This window comes from Rhinatrema bivittatum, chromosome 15 (genome assembly GCF_901001135.1).
Source record: "Rhinatrema bivittatum chromosome 15, aRhiBiv1.1, whole genome shotgun sequence".
NCBI lineage: Eukaryota > Metazoa > Chordata > Amphibia > Gymnophiona > Rhinatrematidae > Rhinatrema > Rhinatrema bivittatum.
Window position 1 is genome coordinate 64,270,598 of NC_042629.1, and position 23,849 is coordinate 64,294,446.

General features: G+C 42.5%; 1 protein-coding gene across 7 annotated transcripts in view; it reads right to left on the reverse strand.

The window, feature by feature from the left end:
• Window positions 1–23,849, reverse strand: part of KAZN (kazrin, periplakin interacting protein) — a 663,662-nt gene that overhangs the window by 155,218 nt on the left and 484,595 nt on the right. Inside the window, exon 1 of one of the 7 annotated variants that reach the window (XM_029579168.1) lies at window positions 8,853–8,973. The exons of the other annotated variants lie outside the window; for them this stretch is intronic. Coding sequence (XP_029435028.1) covers window positions 8,853–8,883 — 31 coding nt within the window. The 5' untranslated portion in view covers window positions 8,884–8,973. Of the gene's footprint in view, window positions 1–8,852; window positions 8,974–23,849 lie in introns of those variants that run through there. 7 annotated transcript variants of the gene reach the window in all.

The window sequence follows — 23,849 nt, forward strand, 5'->3', positions numbered from 1 at the left end:
TCTTTCGCCTTGATAATATCCCGGGGCTAAACCTAAAGCTCCGCAACTAATTTCTTCCTTCTGGATGGCGGATGAGCTTCTGAAACCACATGGATCTCTGACGAAGGGCCTATGCGGCCTCAAAAGCTCACATACCACAACACCTTTATATCGTTAGTCCAACAAAAGGTATCACAACCTACAAAGATTTTAAATTTTCTCCAGGACCCGCACAAGTAAGAGAATTCCCCTCTGGATGCCATTATTGTCCCTCTCTGGATAATATCCTGCCTCGTGTCAACCTTTACTAGCAAACAGCAGCACAGGCCACCATCATTATTTATTACTTTTTTTCTCTATTAAAAGGTCTTCAAGTCTGTCAAGTTAGGAACAATGCCTGTATTTAAGTCACTTGCTTGTTTTCTTCTAGTGCTTGTGAATTACAAGTTAGATTAGTGTTATGTCTGTTTCTGAAAGTGCGTTCTGATTGTACAGATCTGCCTCTTCAACTCAGATATTTAATGTTTCATAGCATGCCCACTCAACGAGTAAACATTAAAGATGGATAAATAGGTCAAGATCAGACCTATATGGTGTAAAACATCTGAATGCATAGTAAATTCCATTCACAGCACAACATCTACACACACGACACACCATATTAAATATGTTGAGTACAGAAAAACAAATCTTCTAAAACAAGTGAGTCTCTTCAACTAACAGTTCCAAACTATTGAGAGATTTCTCAGATCGAAGGCCAGCTAATAGCTTCTAATAAGCAAAATACTTTGAGAATCAACCACAGAAGAGCCTATAAAATGAAGGAGGCTTCTGTGGGCAACAAGCAATGCCCCAAAATACAAAAAAAAAAAAATATATTAAAAGAACTAATAAACCTATTTCCCAGTTTACAAACGAGTTCCATGTGGATGGAAACGGGCCCTAGCGACAGCAGCTACTCTGCCTGGTGCCAATTCCTCGCCAGATGGGATTTCTTGCTTTTCAAAGCCTTTTGCTGATTTCCGTTTCTGTCTGTCGTGTTGTGCTGGACATATAATCTTTTCTCACAGGATCTTTCTCCCTGCCCTCCTTCCCATGCTGTTCTATGCACGCTACTCATTGTTTAACCAGAGAAAAGCAGCGCAGGTGAACCATTGTAAACACAGCAAGCATCATGGTAAAAGTACAAGATGGTGTGTGCTCAGTTTTCCAGTCTACCTCCAAGGAAACATGACCCCAGTATGTGGGAAATCCTGTTTTGAGACTGAGAATGTGCGGAGGATTTCAACAGCGATATACGGAGGTGGGAAAAGCAGGACAGGTGTAAAAAAAAAAAAAAAGAAAATAGATGGAAGGGAGGTAAGCATGACTTCTGAGGAGACTGACCCTTCTTCTCTCTCCCCTCGCTGCTCGGGTCTTATCAGCATCATCAGCCTTTTACCCTCCCTCCCCCTCACACACAGTGATGGCATTAGTACTTGGGTTGAATTTTCTAACAGATACACCGAATTATGATGTCTCGACATTGCACTCTGGCAGTTTTCGGAATAAACTGGTCAAATTTTCAAACACTTAAAGAGTTGCGCTTCTAAGCATTCTCAAGGTTTAACTCGATCCAGTGGCACACATTTCCTTTACATTTATTTATTTATTTATAATTTTTATATACCGACATTCTTGATAAAAAATATCAAATCAAATCGGTTTACATTGAAACAGAACAGTCGCAGCTGTGGCGTTACATTGAAACAAGTCGTCTAATCATTAAATAACAGGTGAATATAGAAAAAAATAATTATAAATAAGCACTTATAAATAAGCATTTATAAATAAAACCATTATAGATAACAGCTGAATATAAATAAACAGGTCATCAAAAAAAAACGAATGACAAATATAATGGGGCAGCATAAACAGTGGAAAGCGATAGATAAAGTAAGGCATCTAATAAATAAATATTGCTATGGGTAAGCGGAATAGAAAGGGCGTGGTGGGGCCCAGAGGAATCGGGTGGCCATGAGGAAGGAGAGGGTTGAGAAGCTCAGGCTTAAAGATGGATTGAGAAGATCTGGTTGAAGGATGGTGGAGAGGAAGAGCGAGGAGGGGGTGGGATGAGTGGCATTAAATCAGGATCGGGGAATCCTGATTTAATGTCCAGATATACATCTTGTCCAGATGTAATCCTGATTTAATGTCCAGATATAAATGTCCAGATATAATCTTTAAACTGTGGAATACCTGAAGAAAATGCTATTTCTGTGTCTAATCCGGCACCAAATATTAAGGCTTCTAAGCAGAAAGGTGTTTTGGCTAGAGGGGCTTTTCAAACAAAATTTCTAACAAATTTCTAACTCATATTAGATAAAGTACATTGATGTTGCTTGACTGTGCAGTCTATGTTACTGCTGGCATTATGCTGACAAATCAGAACCAGGAACTAAAATATTCCCTCCTTTTTGCTAAGGTGTGAAGATGGATTTAGGCCCGAGTAAGGTGAGAAATATTGCAAGTCAAAGGGCAGGCTAAGCAACTGGAGGATAAGAGACAAATTAAACATGAGAACACAATGATGATGATAATGATACCTGGGAATTTTTGAGCTGTGGTCATCCAGAGGTTTAATGTGATGGATTAGCAGTGGTGGAGGGGAGGGGTACACATTAACTTTCTTTCTTCTACTACCCCCCCCCCCCCCCACCACACACTGAAACCTACACACACTCTCTCTCTCCCCCCTCCCCCCCCCCCCCCCCTGCTTCTAGGGATAGACCTAGAACTCTCCCCTCTATCCCTAAGTCCCACCCCACATTGTCCCTCTTCCTGATCCCAGTACTCGCCCTCGCTAACATGGGCACAAAGGGCTCACGGCCAGCTCTAACGGCCGGTTTTCTGGAAACTCATTAAAGAAGAGCACAGTCCTTTGCTTCCTGTTCCAGCTCCTTTCCTCCCAGGCATCATGCAGTGAGAACAGGAGGAAAAGGGGCAAGGCTAGAGCAGACAACGCAGAACAAGGAGGAATCGCTCTGTTCTCTAAATCCGGCTCCTCCCCTCCTGCTGTTTCTGCCCCCTCCAAAGCAGACAAGAAAAAGGAGGACCAGCGTTCAGAGAGTCCTCTGGTGTCTCCAGAGGCTTCGCTGAAATCCCTGAGTCTCTGGGCCAAACGCAGAGAGCTGCCAAGTATGATAGTGGTAGCATCACTGAAACAACAGGCTAATGGATGTGAAAATGTCATTAAAAAAGCTTTTCCTTTGCTTGTTCTTAATTCAAGAACATCGAGTCAATCCAATGCCAAGCAATCACTTCGAGCCCTAGTTTTAGGTACATGGTGTTAGGAAACGAACCTGTACTCCCGCACTATCGCTGGGCAATTACCGCGATCGGGGCCGTCCCCGGCGTGGTCCTGCGCCACGAGCCGACGCAGCCTTGCTCCTCCCTCTTTCACTGGCGTCCCTCCCGGCAGCCCCCGCGTGGGAAACTACGGTATTTAATCTGACAGTCCAGCACAAGTTCCTTGCCCAGCTACCGGCTTGCTTGTGCTGCCTTCGGAGTTCGTGCCTTGCCACTGTTTGATTGTGTTTTGCTTTACCCTTGTCTGCTGCCTGCCTACTACGTGGACTGTCTTTGGATTACTCTTGTCTGCTGCCTGCCTTCTGGGTGCAACCACCCTAGGGTGTTTTACCCGTGCCTCTTCCTCTGAGCACATCGACTTGTAGCCGGGTACGCCAGCGCTACCTTCCCTCCCAGGCCACTGCAGGTAAGGCTGTTGCACTATCATTAGCTCACAAAATCGTAACTCATGGTAACAGAGAAAACAGGCTAATTCTACCATTATTCAGCTTTCAGAAATGCATATTCTTGACACCAGATTTCACCTAAGCAATCTTCCAGATATATATGTAGAGACCTCATCAAAAGAAGCAAATCATCCAATCCACAAAAAAAGCCCAAGATACCACATAAATACTTAGTGGTTTCATACACTGTATTAGAGCATTGTCAAACATTCCTGTCATAAAATCGGGAGCATGTGGGTCTGATTTCCTACAGACTGCGAGACAGATATCCAGCTGCAATTATGGTATGACCGCATGAGATGGTGGCAACGTCAACGTTTGAGCATTTGGTTTGATAAACTTTCTAGATATTTCTATTGATTTATATTTTAGAGCTACACCCAGTGAAGATCCCTGAAGCAGACAATCTATGTCGAAACATCAATGTTGGGTTGATCTGTGGGAGTTTATGAATATCCGCGCTGGAGCATTTTCAAGATTGTGTTCCCATAAACACCATTTCAGAGCTAAGTGCACTTTAACAAACTGTTGCGAGTTGGAAGAAGATCTTGGAGTTCAATTTTTTGAAGTGATATATATATTGAAAGAAATTGAAAAGCAAAAAGAAACTGAACATTGCAGAGGACTTTTAGTGAACGATTAAAGAGTGCTTTGAATAAAAAGATGAGTCAAGATTGACAATGCTTTAGCACATGTATGATAGTAGAAAATATTTAATCCATCCTGTTTATATGCTATGTTGTCTATAACACCATGGGGATCTCCATCAGAGATGTGGCCCGGTGTTAGCAGCCCCAGTGGAAGCTGTTGTAGTGGAAGGCTCCTCCCTTTTCAAGAGCAGTCAACGCCTGGGTTGGGTTGGCATTTCTGTGCTGGATTCGGGAGGAGAAGATATGATTTTGTAGTTCCCCTATTACTTTTCAGTATTGGCTAAAAATACCATTGCTGAGAAGTATAGGAAACAACTGCATCAACATGCTGGACAATATTATTCAGTGGGTGCTGGCTGTGGTCAGATTGATTTTTGAGTATTTGGAGGGATTGTGATTTTTACTTTGGGAAGAAATTTTGTTGCCCATCCTTCCTGCCCAAGAGAGAAATGAGGAAGGAGGATTTTTCCCATGTTTCTGTTATTTTGGATTCTTATTGCTGAAAGATCCCAGTAACATCTGAGCAGATATTTGGGAGAATAAAGGATACATCTGAAGAAAGGGAAAGAGAAACCAAGGGACATGGCCTCAGACCAATTTTTGGATTTAAACTATTGGAAGATTATGGACGTAATCAGAAAAAAAGTGTGTATCGTGCCAACTGATTACCACTGACCAATTTGCATAGCAAAACTTACTTTGGAACGCTCAGACAGGCTGAAGAAGTAAGACGCGCGTTAAAATGGGCACTCGCATTGAGCGTCCATGCCCCACCTCCCCTGGGTGCCTGATGCAATATGTAAATGAGGGGCTGCGTGAAAAAGGACGCGCTAGGGGAGAATTGTGCATCCCTAGCACTCAAACGCATCAGGCCCCACATTTGCAATGGGCGCTCAATACGAGCGCCCGTTTTTATCCCAATTCTTCTGGCCGAATTGGCTGAGGTTGCTGGATGTCCACAGAGGACTGTATTTTTTAAATTTCTTATGAGCCCTTGACTCACAGATTGACTTAACACCACCTCTGGGGCTGGAGTTAAATTCTCCATGTTAAGAAGCGTGCATTGGGAGCCCAGCGATGTTTGGCACCAGGCAGTAGTAGCTGATAGCCTCATCTCCCTGGAATTTACATGTGATGAGCGCTATCACAGCTACATATTTGTCTGAGTGCACATTTTGAACAAGATAATCTCCTTATTGCATCAGGTGCTAGTCTATCACGTTCAAAATGTGCATCCAACTGCGCGTAAACCAGTGTGCTAGGCTGAGCGCACTTTATTGCATTGGCCCCTGGGTGTCCAGTCTGTCCATTTGGCACAGGTAATCTTTAGAAAATGAAAGACTGAACGTACACCTCTAGAGGGGCCTGTTCCTCAATGCCTTAGGACCTAGAGGCATAGCCTCCCCCCACATTCGGAGAATCCACCCCAAGGCTGGGAGAGACTGCCTTGGTAGTGAATATGGACCCCTTCCTTCATAACCACAAGAACTGGTGGGTTGGAGCAAGACCAAATAGGGAGGAAGATGGAGAAAGAAGGCCTTGTAGGTCTTTTTTCTTAGTCACAGTTCATAAAATGTTGTTAACAGCAGTTTTCTTTGAATGGGGACCAGCTTAGGAAAAACGGTCTTTGCAGTTCTGCCTCTCTGGCAGTGTCGTCCTGCTTCTAGCACATTTTTATCTTGCTTTGAACAGAAGGCATGTTGCTTTAACCTCCCTATACTGAAATGCAACCATAAGCACCTGATTTATCCTAAAGACCAAAAGTATGCGAATCACAACTGATTGTTCAGCAGCAAGACCAGCAAATAAAATCTCTATGTCAATGTCCATTTAAACCAAGTCACTGATCACTCCCCCTTTTAGTAATATTTTTTTAAGAAGTCACAGTGATTAGGTTTTTTGAAAGCTTTAGAACAGCTACTTCCACCCTTATACATCCGGATGCTGCTGCTGCGCTGTGTGCTGACCTTTAGCCGAATGCCACGCAGAAAACACGCTAACTACATGAGAAGCATGGGCATAGTTTGAAGAAGAATACTGGCACACAGAATGCAATGCCTGCCAACATGATAAAATATAACAAGATCAATGTGTTACAATATTAAAAGAGCTTCATGCTAAGATTTAAAAGAGAAGTTGCATTTTCCAGTGCTGTCTTGTTTGATGGGATTGTTGTATCATCATCAGAGCATAAAATATAATTAAAATCTAATTATGAACAATCCCTCTTCCCTCAGTGTGAATAACTGAAGAGTGAGCTCCAAAAATGAGATTTTCTTAAATGGTGTGTGGCCATGACAGAAATGTGCATACCTTTTGTTCCAAACAAAAAAAGTAAAAAAAAACACAAGAAATAAAATATATATAAAATATATTAGGACAAAATCACTCAACAGGTCTATAAAATAAGACAAAAAATACACAAGCAGAAGGTGCAGCATTCGAGTTAGGCTCAGTTCAACCCCCGTGCGTTTATGGCAAAATTGTCAATCTGGCCGCCCTCCCAAACCCTGCCTCTACCCCCCAAACTAATAACCAGCTCTGAAAACCCCAAGTCTGGTAACCCTACATCCAGCCATTCCCAAGTTATAAGGGGGTGGAAGGGGCGTAGAAACATACAAACATAGAAATCGCATCACTCAGACATACAAGACGTCTCTTCATATGAACCAAGGAGGAATGACAGGCGAGCACCAAAGGCAGAGCTGGATGGCTCTGCGCTGCTGCGCTTCCTTGCACGTTTCTGGAACTCTGAAACTTGCAAAAAAAAAAAACCCACAGCAAGTTTCTGTTTCCAGCATCGGACTGTCAAGAATCACTTTTTGGCTTCTCCACCCTTGTAGTGATATCCCCAACTGTTTTTCACAAGCTACCAAGATTGCCAACTGTCATGAAATTTAATGACCAGTCCATAAAAAATAATTTTATGTCGGCAAAAAGATCATGAGGTATTGGGGGGAGGCCCTGCCTCGGGTGCTGAGCACTCAGGTTACGTGAGATTGCGCTACTCGGAATTTTGGGACCACTCAGTGTGCAGAGGGATGAACCTCAGTCTAGTAAGTCCAGCTGTGCACAAAATGGCTTACGGTAAAACATATCCATCAAAAAAGGTTAGGGTATCAGTAGAAAAGTCTGGTAGAGCTGCAGGTGTAAAAAAAAAAAAAGTCAAGCATTGGCAATCCTGCTAATTACTGAGCTGCTGAACCAAAAATGCAGGCAGGTACTGAGATGTTTCAAAATTTAGAGAGGTTTAGCCCTTACTGTAAAGTGTCCAGTTTCTAACTATTTATATACAACTTTCCTGATATGAAAATATATGCCTGAAAAACACAGGTTTCCCCACGATTCACAAGGAGCTGCCATACTGCTAAATGTGAGTAAAACAGGCATGAGCCATGCACTAAACATTTAATACTTGGATTTGAAAGGCTGCCGCTGCTATTGCACTGTACTCTGACAGACTATGTAACAGAGGTCCCCAAGTGCAGCTCAGAACCAGCTGTGGCACTTCAGGCCACTTCACGCACCTCTTTTTACAATATAGAATTATGTTTTGGGGTTTGGGTTTTTTTTTTAAACTTGCAAAAGATAAACTAGAACCAAAAATTGTAAAGGAAATTTAATAAAGCGAAAAATGCTGTAATTTGAAACAGTAACATCTGAACATGGCCCTTTAAGATCTGATGTGCTCAAGACAGCTAACAAGTCTCAAAAAATGATAACGCCAGCACCACAACACAAGGCAGGCTAGTAGGTAAAATGGACCACTGAACAGCAAAGACTGCTTGTTACTGGTTTAGTTTTGGAAATCATTGAAGTTTAGCACAACTTTTATCAATGTTGCATTGTTTGGAGACATACATTTCTAACATTAAAGCATTTTGTGTTCTTTAGCGTATAAATTACTTTCCTTCACTCATCACCTTGTTTAACTTGTGTCATTTAATTACTCATTAATGCAAAATATGACAAAAGCAAAAATACAAATGGTTAAGGTTTTCAGTACATGCTATGGAAGTGTAAAGGTCATCTCCATGGCTCACAAACAGTTAACACACTATTTGCTTTTTTTGCAATGAAGGTAAAAAATAAATAAATTTCCACTACAGCTCCCACAGACCATCAGCTTGCTCCTGCTTGCCTTTGGCAGAGGCCACTGTCGCAGACTTCACTCAGAAAGCACCACAGCACCGAGGAGGATTACACACTGGGCAGAAATTTAGAGGATTTGTTTCAATCAACCTAACAACCAGCTTTGCCAAGCTCCGAGTGTAGTGACCCACACGATAAGGCAAGGCCTGAACAGAGCACTCCCCGAATCATTTAGTTTCCTGCCTAGTGATCAAACCTCTTCCTATGTACCTTTCAGTTTCTCAATCCATGCCCCCCCCCCCCGGGGGCAACTTAACCAAGGAAAGGAGAACATTACCAGGTTTACTCTCCTCTCTGTCCGATTTCATGTTGAAGGCTCTGGCTGGAGACTGCTCTGTCACGGTCTATCTCCGGCCTCCTCCCAGCAATGCAGGAAGTACTGTTTGTTTTACCTGTGCTGCCAGGAATGTGACCCTTTCACAGGTTTGCTGAGTCTGCCAGCGTGATGTCACAAGGAAGAGGCAACCAGGCGGGGCTTGGCTGCAGAGGCAAGGCTGAGTGCTAGAGAGATCCAGGAGCCACCTTCAGCTGCAACAGCCCCGTGGAAGTTTCTTTCCAATCTCTTCCATCGGTGTCGGGTGTCTCAAACCCTCCATTAACAAAAAAAAAAAAAAAAAAAGGAGGGAGTCACTTTCTGAATTGTTTGATTTACTAAACTGTTTCCTTTGTTTCTCTCTCATAATGCTGAGGAAACTTAGACAAACAAAACATAAAGGCAAAGTGTTGTGAGAAGACAATTATAAGCAAGAGTCCTTGTAAAAGCTCACAGAGTGGTGCAAAAAGGAAATTGGCCTTAGGTTTTGTACTTGGAAAGGGGTTTCTTCCTTTTCCGACAGCATAAAAAAAAAATAAATCTCAGTAATAAAAAAAATAAAGCATGTCTACTTGATGTGAGTCTCCCTCCAGCACTCTTATGTACACCTAACTCGATTTTAGTGGCACCTAACTTGATTTTAGTATCAGCAGACGCATAAACTTAGGTATCACAACTGGAATTAAGAACATAAGAAGGGTTATGTTGAGTTGGATCAAAGGTCCGTCAAGCCCAGCATCCTGCCTTGGACAGTGGCCAGTCTGGGTCACTAGAAAGTACCTGGCAGATCCCAAAGAGCAGAACCATTTCTTGTTGCTCGCTCCCAAGAATAAGCAACAGCTTTCCTCAAGTCTACCTGGCTAATAATTGTTTGTGGACTTTTCTTTCTAAGAACCTGCCCAAACCCTTTATAAACCCATTTATAGTAGATGCCTTGATCACTTCCTCCAGCAACAAATTCCACAGCTTGACTGTGCTCAATTCACTGACCCATCAGGTTATTTAATACTTAATTTGAAACCCTCTAGTAGCTCCGATGGGAATAAATGACCCTTATATTAGTGAATGAAGAGGTGCAGCTGATGTGAATATGGAGGAAACATTCCACTCTGAAGTATGGTGTTTAATAGTAAACACTTCACCTTTGCCAGCCACTACAGACTTTTTTATTCACTGTCAAATTAGATCCTTGTGCCTGGACTGCTGTCAAAGTAGCGTGCTTGCCATGTTAGTCAACTTAAATGCACAGAAAAAAAAGATTGAAGAAAAAAAAAAAAAAAAAGTAAGGGGATACCTTTTTCTTGGACTGATTGTTTTGACTAGTTTTTGGGAGCAAATATTCCCGTCCTCGGGTCAGAATAGAATGCGCAAGAGACGGCATTATCAGTAAATATATGTGAAACACAAAAGGCATGCCAATGACAGTGTAAAGAAGAAGAAGGGGTTAGAAGACAGCTTCGATGAGGGATTGGTTAGGGCGGCAGGCTAAGAACCAGGGAAGCCAGAGTTCAAATCCTACCGATACTCACCGTGGCTTTGGGCAAGACACAATCAACCCTTCATTGCCTCGGGTACAAAATTAGGACCTGATTTACGAGGGCTTTTCACCTATTCGGTCTCTGTGGGAAAAATGCTTAGTAAATGAGGCCTTTAGATCGTAAGCTCTCTAATGACAGGAAAACACCTACTATACTTGAATGTAACTTGCCTTAAGCTGCCAATGAAAAGGCATGAGCTACATTCAAACAAAACTTTGTGACAGGCAGTATAATTTTAGGGCTCATAATGGGTTAAGAAACCTGGGTCTTTGTTGAGTCCTTTTTGGTCGGTTGCTACATTGGTGAGGCAGGGCCAGATCTTAAGACACTCAGACATTACAAAGGTGACTAAAACGGCACCTCCATGGGGCAACACGTTTCAAAACCAGACCACTGCATCAGTGGCTTTAGGATCAGGTAAATTTAAATACATCCAGGAATCTAAAACTTTTGAAGTTAGAATTGTCAGTCACTTCAGAACTAATGCAAAAAGAACTCAAAGTCCCAGGTGTCTTAGCCTATAACGAGCCATAAAATTATGGTGCCTACCCCCTTCTGATCACACATCAAACCCTTCCACCTCCAATCCTCCTCACACACTATAACTGGAATGCCTTTAGATTTTCTGGCAATTGGTGGTTCAATTCTGACCCAAGAAAGGGAGTAATAGCTCCTGAAAGCTAGTCAAGAAATGTATTAAGTTAGTTGTTTGAAAGGTAACCCCTTATTATTTTTACTTTTTTGTTAACTTTTATTTCCTTGGTAAGCACAGTAAAATGGCTCTAACCAATCCGTAAGGACCAACATTTAGAAAGTATAAGCAATTCTCATAATCTCATACTGAACACAGCTAGTAAACTTCCATCACTATCAGTTGGTCTAGGCTCTCTAATTACAACAAATAATTCTTAATACTCTGATTTCTGTAGGGACCGCAAGTTTAATATCAGTTCCTAGAAAGCCAAACAATGCTAACGCTGCCATAGACTTCCAAGTTTTGTTTTAGCATTTGAAAGAAAGAAAAACAAATGCAAACCAGGATAATATGTCGAACACCAACATTTCCAATGCCTTAGGGAGTCTGTCCCACGCAAGCACATTCCATTGAATCATCAGGTGCTTTCTGCATGGTTTTTCCCATCATTTATGAAAAACTGCACATGTTACAGGGTCCCTTTCCCACACACTGGGCTGTCATCATGCCCAGTTCAAATCCCTAGTGATAAAACAGCCTTTTTTTCCATTTTAAGTGGAAGGACAGCAAAGAGAAAAACATTTATTTATTTACAACATATTCTCCCTCTTCTGATACAATCATTCAGTGTGGATTACAGGATAAAGCACACATAAACTAACAGAATTATACAATGCAAGTGCAAAGTATGCCATGAGGTTTTACGTAATTGTGCTCTATGCATGCACAAAAATGACCATATTTATTTGTCTTCAAACTATCAGAACTTACAAGCACTGAATTATAATATGCATGAGGTGGTTTGAAGCTTCATTTTAATAATGTAACTCATTAACAGAAATTAACAAGATAAGATTTATTAGTGGAGACAGTTTTTGATAACCAGTATCCTTTGTACATCAAACGTCCTACACACCTTTAATATCGAATTGTTGATCCATTCCATCCAGTTTCAGTATAACAGTGCTGGCTTTAAAGGATTTTATGCTGTACAGACAATGCTATGGGGCTACTTTAATGAAAACTGTTGAAATTGGGATATATGCAATGGATTTAAGACCATTTGTGAACATGTGCAATAAACTGCATCAAAGATCATAGGATGTTTTTTTGAGATCTCTTGTTGCCTATAGATCCATGAAAGATGCAAGTAAGCCTGGAGTTAAAGCCATTTGTTTAAAAAATATTTTCATATTACATATTGCTTTATTATTGGAAGATGAATCTCAATTTTATTTGTTAATTGCTGTGTACTAGTGGAGAAGTAGCCTGGTGGTTGACAGTATTGGGCTATGAACCAGTGAAACCAGGGTTCAAATCCCACAAGTCACTTCACCCTCCATTGCCTTGGGTAAAAAATGTAGATTGTGAGCCATTTGGAGGCTAAGGGAAATATCTACAGTATCTGAACATAATCTGCTTCCCAGTTTTTCACTTCAGCTGGTTCTTTAAATCCAGCATTCTAAATTTTTATTCCAAGCCTCCTATGTGGGACCGCATCAAAGGTTTGCTGAAATACAAGTGGATCACACATTGAGGGCAACTTCATTGATCCAATTCTCTAGTCACCCCTGGTGAATCCATGCCGCCTCAGGTCCAGCAACCCGCTGAATTGTAGTTAATTCACTGTCTCCATTAATTTTCCCACCACTGAGGTGAGGCTAACCGGCCTGTAGTTTCTGGTCTCCTCTCTGCTACCATCTTTGTTCTAGCAGAAACACCACTGCTCTTCTCCAATTCCACACCACCACTCGCCTGTTTCCAGGGATCTACTGAACAGGTCCTTCAGCGGACCCACCAGCACATCTCCGAGCTCCCTCAGTATCCTAAGGTGTGCATCTCATCCGACCCCCATGACCTTGTCCACTTTCCGTTTGCCTAGCTCCTCCCATACATTCTCTTCTCTAAACAGAGTTTCTTCTACTCCATCCCCCTTATGATAGCAGACGGCAAACCCTCCCCATGCCTCCACTAAGCTCCTGCTTTTGCCGCTGCCAGGGATAAGATGTTGGGCTACATGAACCTTTGCTCTGACCCAGTCTGGTTCCTCATATGTTCGTGCGTATCTCTGATTATGAACTGTATATGCACGTATGCAAATGTGGCCGCATGTGCTTGTGCCTGACTGAGGGTATGCAAATTTTGTACTAGGTATGCTCCTCACATCACATTTCTAGTTTTGTTCGTGACTGGGGAAAAATAATGAGCCAAATGCAATGCACATATTTATTGTGAGGGAAAAAAAAATCCAAAGCCCTAATGCAATTTATTAATTCCCATGGAAACTATGCTCTGCTTATTACATATGAAAATGATCTGTAAACAACCAAAACATAAAACAACTATTATAATCGCATTGAGGATTAGTAAAAGCAGCTAAGGCACTAACAGTTCACGTGCAACCTTTTCACATTCTATTTAAAAGCCATCCTAGTGCAGAAAATCTCTCCTCCCATCACATAGGAATAGGGACCTTCATATTCAGCTTTTACTGTTCTTAATTTTTCCAGGAATTTATCAGGGTTAGTTATGTCAAGAACAAAGACAGGAGAAAAATCAGTTGAAAAAATGGACTAATTTTCCCGAGTAAATATATGAGTTTTCTTTTGTGGACAGAAGTCAGCACAATACAATATTATTAAGTAGATTCTCCCACTCACCCAACTCAGTAGCATCCCTATCTCTTTCTCTACCCCCATCCACAGCATGTCATAACATAAGAACATGCCTTACTGGGTCAGACCAAGGGTCCATCAAGCCCAGCATCCTGTTTCCAATAGTGGCCAATCCAGGCCATAAGAACCTGGCAAGTACCCAAAAACTAAGCCTATTCCATGTTACTGTTGCTAGTAATAGCAGTGGCTATTTTCTAAGTCAACTTAATTAATAGCAGGTAATGGACTTCTCCTCCAAGAACTTATTCAATCCTTTTTTAAACACACTAACTGCACTAACCACATCCTCTGGCAACAAATTCCAGACTTTAATTGTGCGTTGAGTGAAGAGGAACTTTCTCCGATTAGTTTTAAATGTGCCCCATGCTAACTTCATGGAGTGCCCCCTAGTCTTTCTATTATCTGAAAGAGTAAATAACAGATTCACATTAACCCGTCCCTCTCTCTGTCTCCCCCATGCCCTCTTTAGTGCTGGTAGCTCTAGGCTTCTCCTCTCTCCTTTAGCAGCATGCTTACTGACGTTCCCGTGCTCTGCAGCACTGCACATCAGCTTTTGTGCAGGGCCAGGGAACCTGCCGAACCTTGATCACACTGACTTCCAGAAGTGATTGGAGGCCTTGAAACGCTGAATCTATAGTTCTGAGGCAGTTTTTTTTTGTTTTTGTTTTTTTAAATCAGCCTAAAATTAGGGTGAATATCAGTTTAAACCGACAGTCACCTTTGGAAAAATCCAGGAATTTATGGGTGAAAATCGATTTAAACTGAAAACGAAGAACCCCACATATGAAAAAATCTTGCTTTGGAGAAATGTGCTTCCAAAGGCCTTAGTGTGAACTTGCTATGAAGCTGACATGTTTCTGGTAGCTCCAGGTCATGAGGAAAAAAAACTATGACCGGTAAATCACAATGGATCACAGGCTGGAGCATTACTTTGAAATTAATACAGAAGTGGGAGCAGAGCAAGATGGCCACTCTTGACCATTCACAGTTTGTAGCAGCTGCCACAAATGATCTATCTACAGACTCAAATCTGGGAAAAACCTTCCCAGCTGTTTTGGATGCCGACTCCGTTCTCCATCAGATGTTCTCTGGCGAAGGAGCATTTGGGAAGCTGTAGTGTCAGCAGTCCTAGACCTTCTTCATATGGGCTTCTTGCAGACAAGTCTGGATGTATAGGACACCTACCCTTTTGCTGGTAAGAGGGACAGTGATCCACGCAGTACCATGTGGCGCGAAGTATGGAGCTGATCCTGTTTGGCTTGGCTCAGTGGGAATGGAGGACGGCCTTGAAATCTGTGCCAGTGTGTTTAGCTATATGGCGGGCATCACTTATAGATTTGCCTCTTCTTTTGAAATAGGAGGCGTATAGCATATTTCTTGGCATTGGGATACATTTGGTGAGATTAATCTGCACACACTGCTGAGGCCTATACAAACTTAAGAGAGAAAAAGGAAAGATCTACATGAGATTAAACTGAAAGATGTTTTAGACTCCTTTGAAACCTAGCAGTTATCTTGGGTTTTTATCCCATCATACTAAATGATGCTCAAGGCAGCTTGGAGCATTATTAAAATTCAGGTACAATATCATCTGTTAAGGCTCATCAAGTGACATCCATGACAACTTCAGAGGTTCATGTGAGGGCCGCTTTCATTGAAGACATATGTCTTCAACAGAAGCGGCGCTTCAAAGTCTTCAGAGCTGCTATTTGGTAGTCAATTATTCTGTTTATTTAAAGATTTTATAAACCGTAAATTACTAAATATTGATCTAAGCAGTGTACAATTAAAACATAAATCATTATAATATCAAGTAAATGTAAAGAAACATAAAACAAATTATTTGCTGATAAAGCTTCATTAAATAAAAATGCTTTCAATTGCTTATGGAAACATAACTTAGCACTTAAATGAATAAATTATTATGGGGCCGATATTCAAAAACCATTTAGACTGATAACTCAAAAGTTATTCATCTAAATGGCAAAACAGGCATATTCAGCCATTTATCTGTCTGATAGCAGCACTGCCCATAGAGCAGCACCTCCAGCACATGGAGTGAAACAGAGGGCCCCTCGCTCCTGGCGTTAAAAACTAGAGATGTGAATCGGTTCCGAAATCTTTCCAGTATCGTGTTCGTAGAACCACGGGAAATCTTTGTTTCCTGTGGTTCTGACCGCTTTTCTTTTTGGCTGTCCTGAGCCGAAAAAAAAACAACCACCGACCTCGACCCTTTAAATCTAATTATTTAGAATCCCCTACCCTCCCGACCCCCCCCCCAAAACTTTCTAAAGTACCTGGTGGTCCAGCGGGGGTCCCGGGAGCGATCTCCTGCTCTCGGGCCGTCGGCTGCCAGTAAACAAAATGGCGCTGATGGCCCTTTGCCCTTATCATGTGACAGGGGCTATCGGTGCCATTGGCCGGCCCCTGTCACATGGTAGGAGCAATGGACAGCTGGCGCTATCTTAAAAAATTGCGCAGGCCATCCATTGCTCCCTCCATGTAACAGGGGCCGGCCAATGGCACCGATAGCCCCTGTCACATGGTAAGGGCAAAGGGCCATCGGCGCCATTTTGATTAATGGCAGCCGACAGCGGGAGATCGCTCCCAGGACCCCCGTTGGACCACCAGGTACTTCAGCAAAGTTTTTTTTGGGGGGGGGGGGGTCGGGAGGGTGGGGGATTCTAAATAATTAGATTTAAAGGGTCAGGGTGGGTTTGGGGTTTTTTTTTCTGTGTGCCCTTTCTTCCTCCCCCAAAATAAGAAAACCACATGAAACTTTTGTGGGGTTTTCCTATCGCTTTCGAGGACCCCCCCCGATACTTGACAGATTAGAAAATATCATACGATATTGTCATCAGTCAGAAAAACGATGCACATCCCTATTAAAAATGAAGATATCGGGGAGGATCAGGAAAGGGGGGAGGTCTGTATGATTTATAACCCTCGTGGGCGGGTGGGTGGGAGGGAGGAAAAGTAGGAGGCAGGCCGCTCTTTTCATTTATTAAAACAAAAACGGGACAGGGGGCCTCTCTTTTGATTAAGAGAGGTTTAGGGGGGTAAGGTGAACATGGTCTATGGAAAATATTCTGAGAGGTGGGAGGGAATTGGACCATTGGCCCCTGTTATTTACTTGATTTTGCTTCCTAATGGCAGCACTACATAGCTGGGTATCTTTTAAAGAAATCCAATTAAGTAGCACTTTATCCAGCCACACAAGGCTGGACAGCTAAAAAGTCTACCCAGATATTTTCAAATATAGCCAGTTACAACATAAGAAAATGCCATACTGGGTCAGACCAAGGGTCCATCAAGCCCAGCATCCTGTCTCCAATCCAGGCCATAAGAACCTGGCAAATACCTAAAAACTAAGTCTATTCCATGTTACCATTGCTAGTAATAGCAGTGGCTATTTTCAAAGTCAACTTAATTAATAGCAGGTAATGGGACTTCTCCTCCAATAACTTAACCAATCCTTTTTTAAACACAGCTATACTAACTGCACTAACCACATCCTCTGGCAACAAATTCCAGAGTTTAATTGTGCATTGAGTAAAAAAGAACTTTCTCCGATTAGTTTTAAATGTGCCACATGCTAACTTCATGGAGTGCCCCCTAGCCCTTCTATTATCCAAAAGAATAAATAACTGATTCACATTTCCCCGTTCTAGACCTCTCATGATCTTAAAGACCTCTATCATATCCCCCCTCAGCAGTCTCTTCTCCAAGCTGAACAGCCCTAATCTCTTTAGTCTTTCCTCATAGGGGAGCTGTTCCATCCCCTTTATCATTTTGTTTTATAGTTGGCTGCTTAGATATAGCTGGATAACTTTAAGATAGAATATTCAGCGGAATGTTTATCACACTGAATATAAGGGACAAGTTTTCTGGCTAACTTAGCTGGATAACTTGTCCACTAAACGCCTACTGAATATTGGCCTCTAAGTTTAGTTATTACTGTTAATTTCAAGTTTTAACCCTTATTTCCACCTTATTCAGACCAGAATTGTAGGCTGCTACTGACCTTTGATTGTATGTTACCATTCTAATATGCTGCATCCCATGTTGGGTGAATCTACTATTCAACAAATACAAATATAAAAAGTCTCTATTGAAAATGCAATGGAACACTAATAATGTTTTGACGTCCTGCTTAATTTGAGATATTACGAAGACAGAATGATTTTTTAAGTAAACAAGTTTAAGAGTAAAAAATGTTAAAAGCTTAACTGGGTGGATTGATCAGCTTTATGGATTCTAGGAAATTTGTACAGTACATCACAGGGATTCTAGGTTTATTCACAGGCAAAAATATTAAACTCCTGAGGATTCCATGATTAAAACAGTTCTAACAAATAATTCTGAGTGATCCACATGGTTTGCATGTAAAATCTGATCTGTGATATATCATTTTAACAAGGGGTTAATAGATCACCTTTAAAGAAGCTTTACGGATGACAGGGAGACTGAAATTAAATCTGCAGATAGAAAGGAACTATTGTATATTAAATCAGGCCACCCGTGTGGCTGCAGTTCACAGACCATTGTTTTCCAACCCCCTTTTATTGTAAGTTTGCCCCAAAATTCCACTTTGCTATTACAACGTGAGATCAGATCTGCTCTTCTGGGTCTTAGGCACAAGGTTTTCATAACCGAGAAAGAATTTGTTTACCCCCAAAAGTTTTCCAGAAAAAAAGTTTATATAGAACCAATTATTATTATTATTTTTTTTACATAAATTAAGGGTGGCTTCAGAATTATGGGTGTGATGGTTCACCAGAGTATCTGTAGCACTTTAAAGCGTTCGCATGATACCTTATTAAATTATTAGCTGCTATTATTTTTTTTGTAAGCTATTTGGTCGCTCTTTATGATTCAACGTTTTTCTGAGCAGCAATCGGCTTTCTCTTTTGATCATCTCAAACCTAAAATCGCTACATATAAAGGGGAGGGCAAAAAGTAGAACAAAGTTAAGCATAAATAATATTTTATAACTGATCCATTTTCCAGTGCGCCATTCAAAAACTAAATCCAGGCAACTTAAGTCATTAAAACTCAGTTTTTCTTAGCAAGGGAACATGACTATATCAACCTCTCCGACCCGTTTCACAGATATTAGAAGCTTCCTCAGAGGCGAGCGCATGAGAAACAGGTTGAGGAAGTTGTCATAGTCTTAAGGCAATACTTTAGTTTTAATGCTGGCAATAAAAGTTACATTTTTAATGACTACTCCACAGCATCTGGTTTCTGTGTGCCTCTGCCCCAGGGGAGTTCAGGAGTACTGGAGCTTGTGCTCCCTTTTTGTGGTGAGCAGGCTAGTTTGCAGACACAAAACAAAATTAAATTATATGGCGTAAGGTAGTTAATTATACATATCAATAATCAAAAGCTCTTAACAGGCAACTCTGATTTAGAAAGTAAAGTATTTGTTTCACACTGGTACTGTCTTACCAATGATGAAAATGAACGCTTTGTCGATTCATTACTGCTTGTTATTTTAAATCAAAAGACTGGCTTGATGGTTTGGCTGTGTTGACCGGAGGTATTCAACAGGCGGGGCCATCTTCCTGCCTTGAGGCCACCCCTCTGTCCTCATCTTCCTCTCCCCACCCCACCCCACCCCCCAAGAGATGCTGGGCTTTGCAACAGCAGTAGCAAGCTGTTCATGTAGACAGGAAAACCCAGACAGAACCGTGGTGAGAAGCAGTACTTAGGGCTGGGCTGTGACAGTCGTGAAGGCAACGCAATTTAAAGTGCTGATGCCTCTGAGTTTGCGTGGTTGCCCAGACCTGTTGTGCCCTACACTGACTCCCCCCCCCTCCCCCGAAATCCCTGCCCTGTGCAAATGTGCATTTTGTACCTCATGGGTCAAAACCTAAAGTGCAGAGGGGAGATGTAATGGGGGAAAAGTAAGAGTTGAATGTACATCAATTCCAGCTCTGTTCCCAAGATATTCGGGTTAGTTAAGCTGTACTCCTGCAACCAAACGTTCCATAAAAGCAAGTCTGTGACTATGTCTAATCCCCAGTTACATATCTTATGATTAATATTTTGACTATTCTAGTTAGATCTGAAAATCATCAGCTTGCTGTGCTACAGCGAGGAGGCGCGTGTCTGTACTAGCGCTGAGCAGGGGCAACAGTAAACAACGCGCTGGCCTGTCTCAGCCCACATAACACATGATTGTTTTAGTCTGCTAAAGGAGATGAAATACGGAAGAAAGCAAATTCAATACAAACATGATAATGTCTCCATTAAATAAACCATTCTTCAGCTTGAAACTTGGCTTAAAAACAGAAAGCTACTCTCAAAAGGTTTGATATTGACGGGCTCTGTGCTGTACACTATTGGCTTATTTGCTTTGGTCTTTCAGCATCCCCCCCCCCCCCCCCAACAATAACATTTGATAAAATAATCGCTGTATAATAAATTGATGGCACAGAGTAAGGACAGGAGCATTAGTTTCAAACTGAATCTGGTTTCCTTCCTCCCAGCTCGATGGATTCAGTCTGGTGCGGTTCCAGAGCTGACACTTAGCTGTAAACTCATCTGCCAGTTTTCACAGTCTGACCATGCGATCATCTGGTTTCTGTGCTGATTACAGGGCCACAGGAGTACAAACGCTAAGCTTGAAGCCTCATTTTTCTAAATGTTTCCGAGACTCGTTGGGGCTGAGTGGGGGGGGGGGGGGGGGGGGGGAACAAGCAGGCAGATTTCACCACGATCCTCTCGACCTAAAAGCTCCAGCATCCAGATTCATTCAGTTTTACATTTTTCTTTCCACCCCATCCCCTCCCCCTTGACACTTGTGAAAATGTTTCTCATTCCAGCCGGGGGCCTATCACTACATCTGCATCCTGGTCTCTGCTGGTGGACCATTGTGGGCTTGCTGTATTCCGAGGCCTAGCCAGGCCCTTTTCGTCTCTTTAAGAGTTGGCCAAGCTGCACATGCACTGGAAGTTCTGTCTCCTAATGTCAAACTTCCATCTGCGCACAAAACAGCAGGAGAATGATTTCCAACACAGGAGAATCCGGTGACGTGTAAGAGTCTTGCCCTCTATATTTAAGGGGATCCCAAAATCTGCCCCTCGTCGGCAGTGTTGCCATTTATTTTTTTTATGGCAGAAGAGGCCTCAATAGGTCCTACTTGCCAGCAGTACATTTCAGAGAGCTGAAAAGATCTTGCCACTGTGTGTGATGCCAGGGAAATGTCCTGGCACACTGAGGTTTACCACTTCCCACTGGGCAGAGGGATTTTTGGACAGCTAACCTTAGCATAGGACAGAGAGAGTGTGCCTCTCCGTGTGGAGGATATTTGTTGGGTCTATAGGGTTATTTAGGACCAGGAGACATGAGCGCTCCTGCGGGCAAAGCGGTGCCTAAAGACAGAAATATATTTAGGAGTCCAGGAGGGTAGAGTCCTGGGTCTCCAGAGAAGAGCTCCTGGGAAAGAAATTCAGAGTGAAGAGTCCAACAAAGCAAGGGATTTTACAGAAACTGCTGGGATGAGCGTATCAAGTAGAATTCAGCCTACCTGAGAAAATCCACAGAACTGAAGACTGGTAAGTAATTCAGCCAAAAGCTCTGGAAAGAAACAGATCATCATCTTCTACCAACAAGGGTGGAGGGGTGCCTGCCCATAAGAGGGAAAGATTTGTGGCGGGTTTTGTTTCACTGCACTGGATCACGGCTCCTGGTGGCTCCAGACCTTTGGATTGCGTTTTCCTGCTACTAGCTTCATTTTGAAGAACAGTTTTGGAGTGGAATGTAATTTTTGGGTGTGACAAGGGTGCAGAAGAGCCCCCAAAGCCTGAAGAACGTCTCTTCAAGGCCCTTAGGGTTCTTCTTACCGTCCCCTGCCCTCTCCCCCATGTGGGAACCCCAGGAGGTCATGGGGCTCTGCATGGCTCATGACCCTCTCTGTGTGTCCCCGTGCTCAAGAGCTGACAGGGATGGGGGGCTACATATGCATAAGACACTGGCCGCCTTTCCTTGCCTGCAGCCCAGAGATGTAGACTGGGGATCCTGAAGTTGTATTCTGGATTTACAGATGGAAAAAAAAAAATGTCATACTGACATGCAATGACATTATACACAATTCATTATTGCAGGTGATGTTATCTGCTGACATTTTGCACAAAATGTCCTTACATTGTACTAATACCATGACATTACAATTATTACTGAAGCAGAAGCAGAGAGAGAGAGATATCTATTTCTCTTCAGGACAAATACCATCCCCATTTCTATGGCATATATTGGATATACACAGCGCTGTACAGAGACACATGGGGGTATGTATAGTCAGACACTGGCCAGCTTGCAAAGATAGCTAGATATTTAGTGACACAGCCTCACCACTGAATATACCCGACTATCTTAAAGCTAATTGAATAACCTTATCCGGCTTAACTACCAGAGTTAGCTGGATAATTTATCTGGCTAATTTAACTCTGCCGTGGAACATCCATAAGTTATCTGACTAAATTGTAGCTGGATAAGCAGTGGAAATATTCAAAACTCGGCATTTAGCTGGATAACTTGCTAGTTATCTGAATATGGATGCCATAATGGAGAGAGCCTACCCCTTGGAGCAGACAATCTGGTCAAGACTGAGAGAAAGGATACACAATGAAAAACAAAGAGAAAACTCTTTCCAGATAGCAAGGCCATGACTGAGAAGAATTAAGATGGGGGTGGGGGGTTAACTGAGGAGAGGCATCTTTTAGGGTCTGGAAATGTTTTAAGGAGAACTCTGGTAATGCAAGTTATTGTTAACCATTCTTTTCTTGTATAGGCTGAAGTAGAGATGGAATATCAGCTCCAGTTCTGTCTAAAAAAACAAAAAAACCAGAGAAATGCACTCACAGTCTACAGCCTGGCTTGGTAAATCTGTTACATGAACAGGAAGAATTGGGGTTCAGTTAGTAATCAAGCCTTGAAGAAGTGAGTTTTCCACCTTGATTTGAATCTGCTAAGGCAAAGGGCCCGGTGCACGCGTTCAGGAAGGCTATTCCAGGCATTTGATGCCGCCAGGTGGAAAGCGCAGAGACTAAATTTGGCAACAGAGGAAAAAGGGTACAGCTAAGACCTCTTACTTAGCTACTGAAGTTTGCAAAGAGAGGAGCATGGGAAAACAAGAAGAGAGGTCCTGAGAAGCGGCAGAGCGAATGCACTTATAGGCAAGTACAAGAAGCCTGGATTTAATGCAGAAGCAGAAAAGAGGGGGTTACGTGACCCTAATGGCATTAACGGTAGAAAAGTTGTGCTGCTGAATTTCGTACAGACTAATGGAGAAAGATAATTCAGCGGCAGACTGGTGAGGAGCAGGCTGAAACAGCCTAGGTGGGAGGTGATGAGAGAGTGAATAAGAGTTCTGGCAGTGTGCTCAGAAAGGAAGGGAAGGATTTTGCAGATATCACATAGAAAGGAAAAGGAGGAGCCCGAGGTTATGGGGGGTGTTGGGACGGGGAGGATCAAGAAGGGGAGGTGATTTTAGCAGGGGGGAGATTAAGAAGTTCTGCTTTGGTTCTGTTGGTGGAAGACCCAAGCAGCAATGCTGGATACGCAGGCTGAGATTTGCGACTGAATTCTCAACGAGAGTTCTGGTACAGAAAGGTAGATCACCTGCCTAAAGATGGGGCATCTGCCTCAGTCATGCAACAGCTTTAACATTTTGGCTGGCACAAAGCTCTGGTCTGCATTTCATTTCAGGTTAGGGTTTAGCGAGACCATTCTGCTGTATTCTGCTCTCTCTTCCATTTTATTATAATTAATGATTACTGTGGTAACGTGGCCAACCGATGTGTAGGAATCAGCCACGAGAAATAAGGAGGCAGATTCTGGCTGTTCCTTAGGTGGAGTTTATTTACAGTGCACAAACCAAAAACAAACAGTGCAGCTCACCTGAACTTCAGGTAATTCGCAGTCCTAAAATGTAGCAGGTCTTAGCATAAGATCTCTGCCTGCTCCCCGGGGCCTGTTTAACCCTTCCAGGCCCTGAGTACTTGAACTCTGGAGAGGGGCTCCTCCCTTCACCCAGGATTCCCTATGG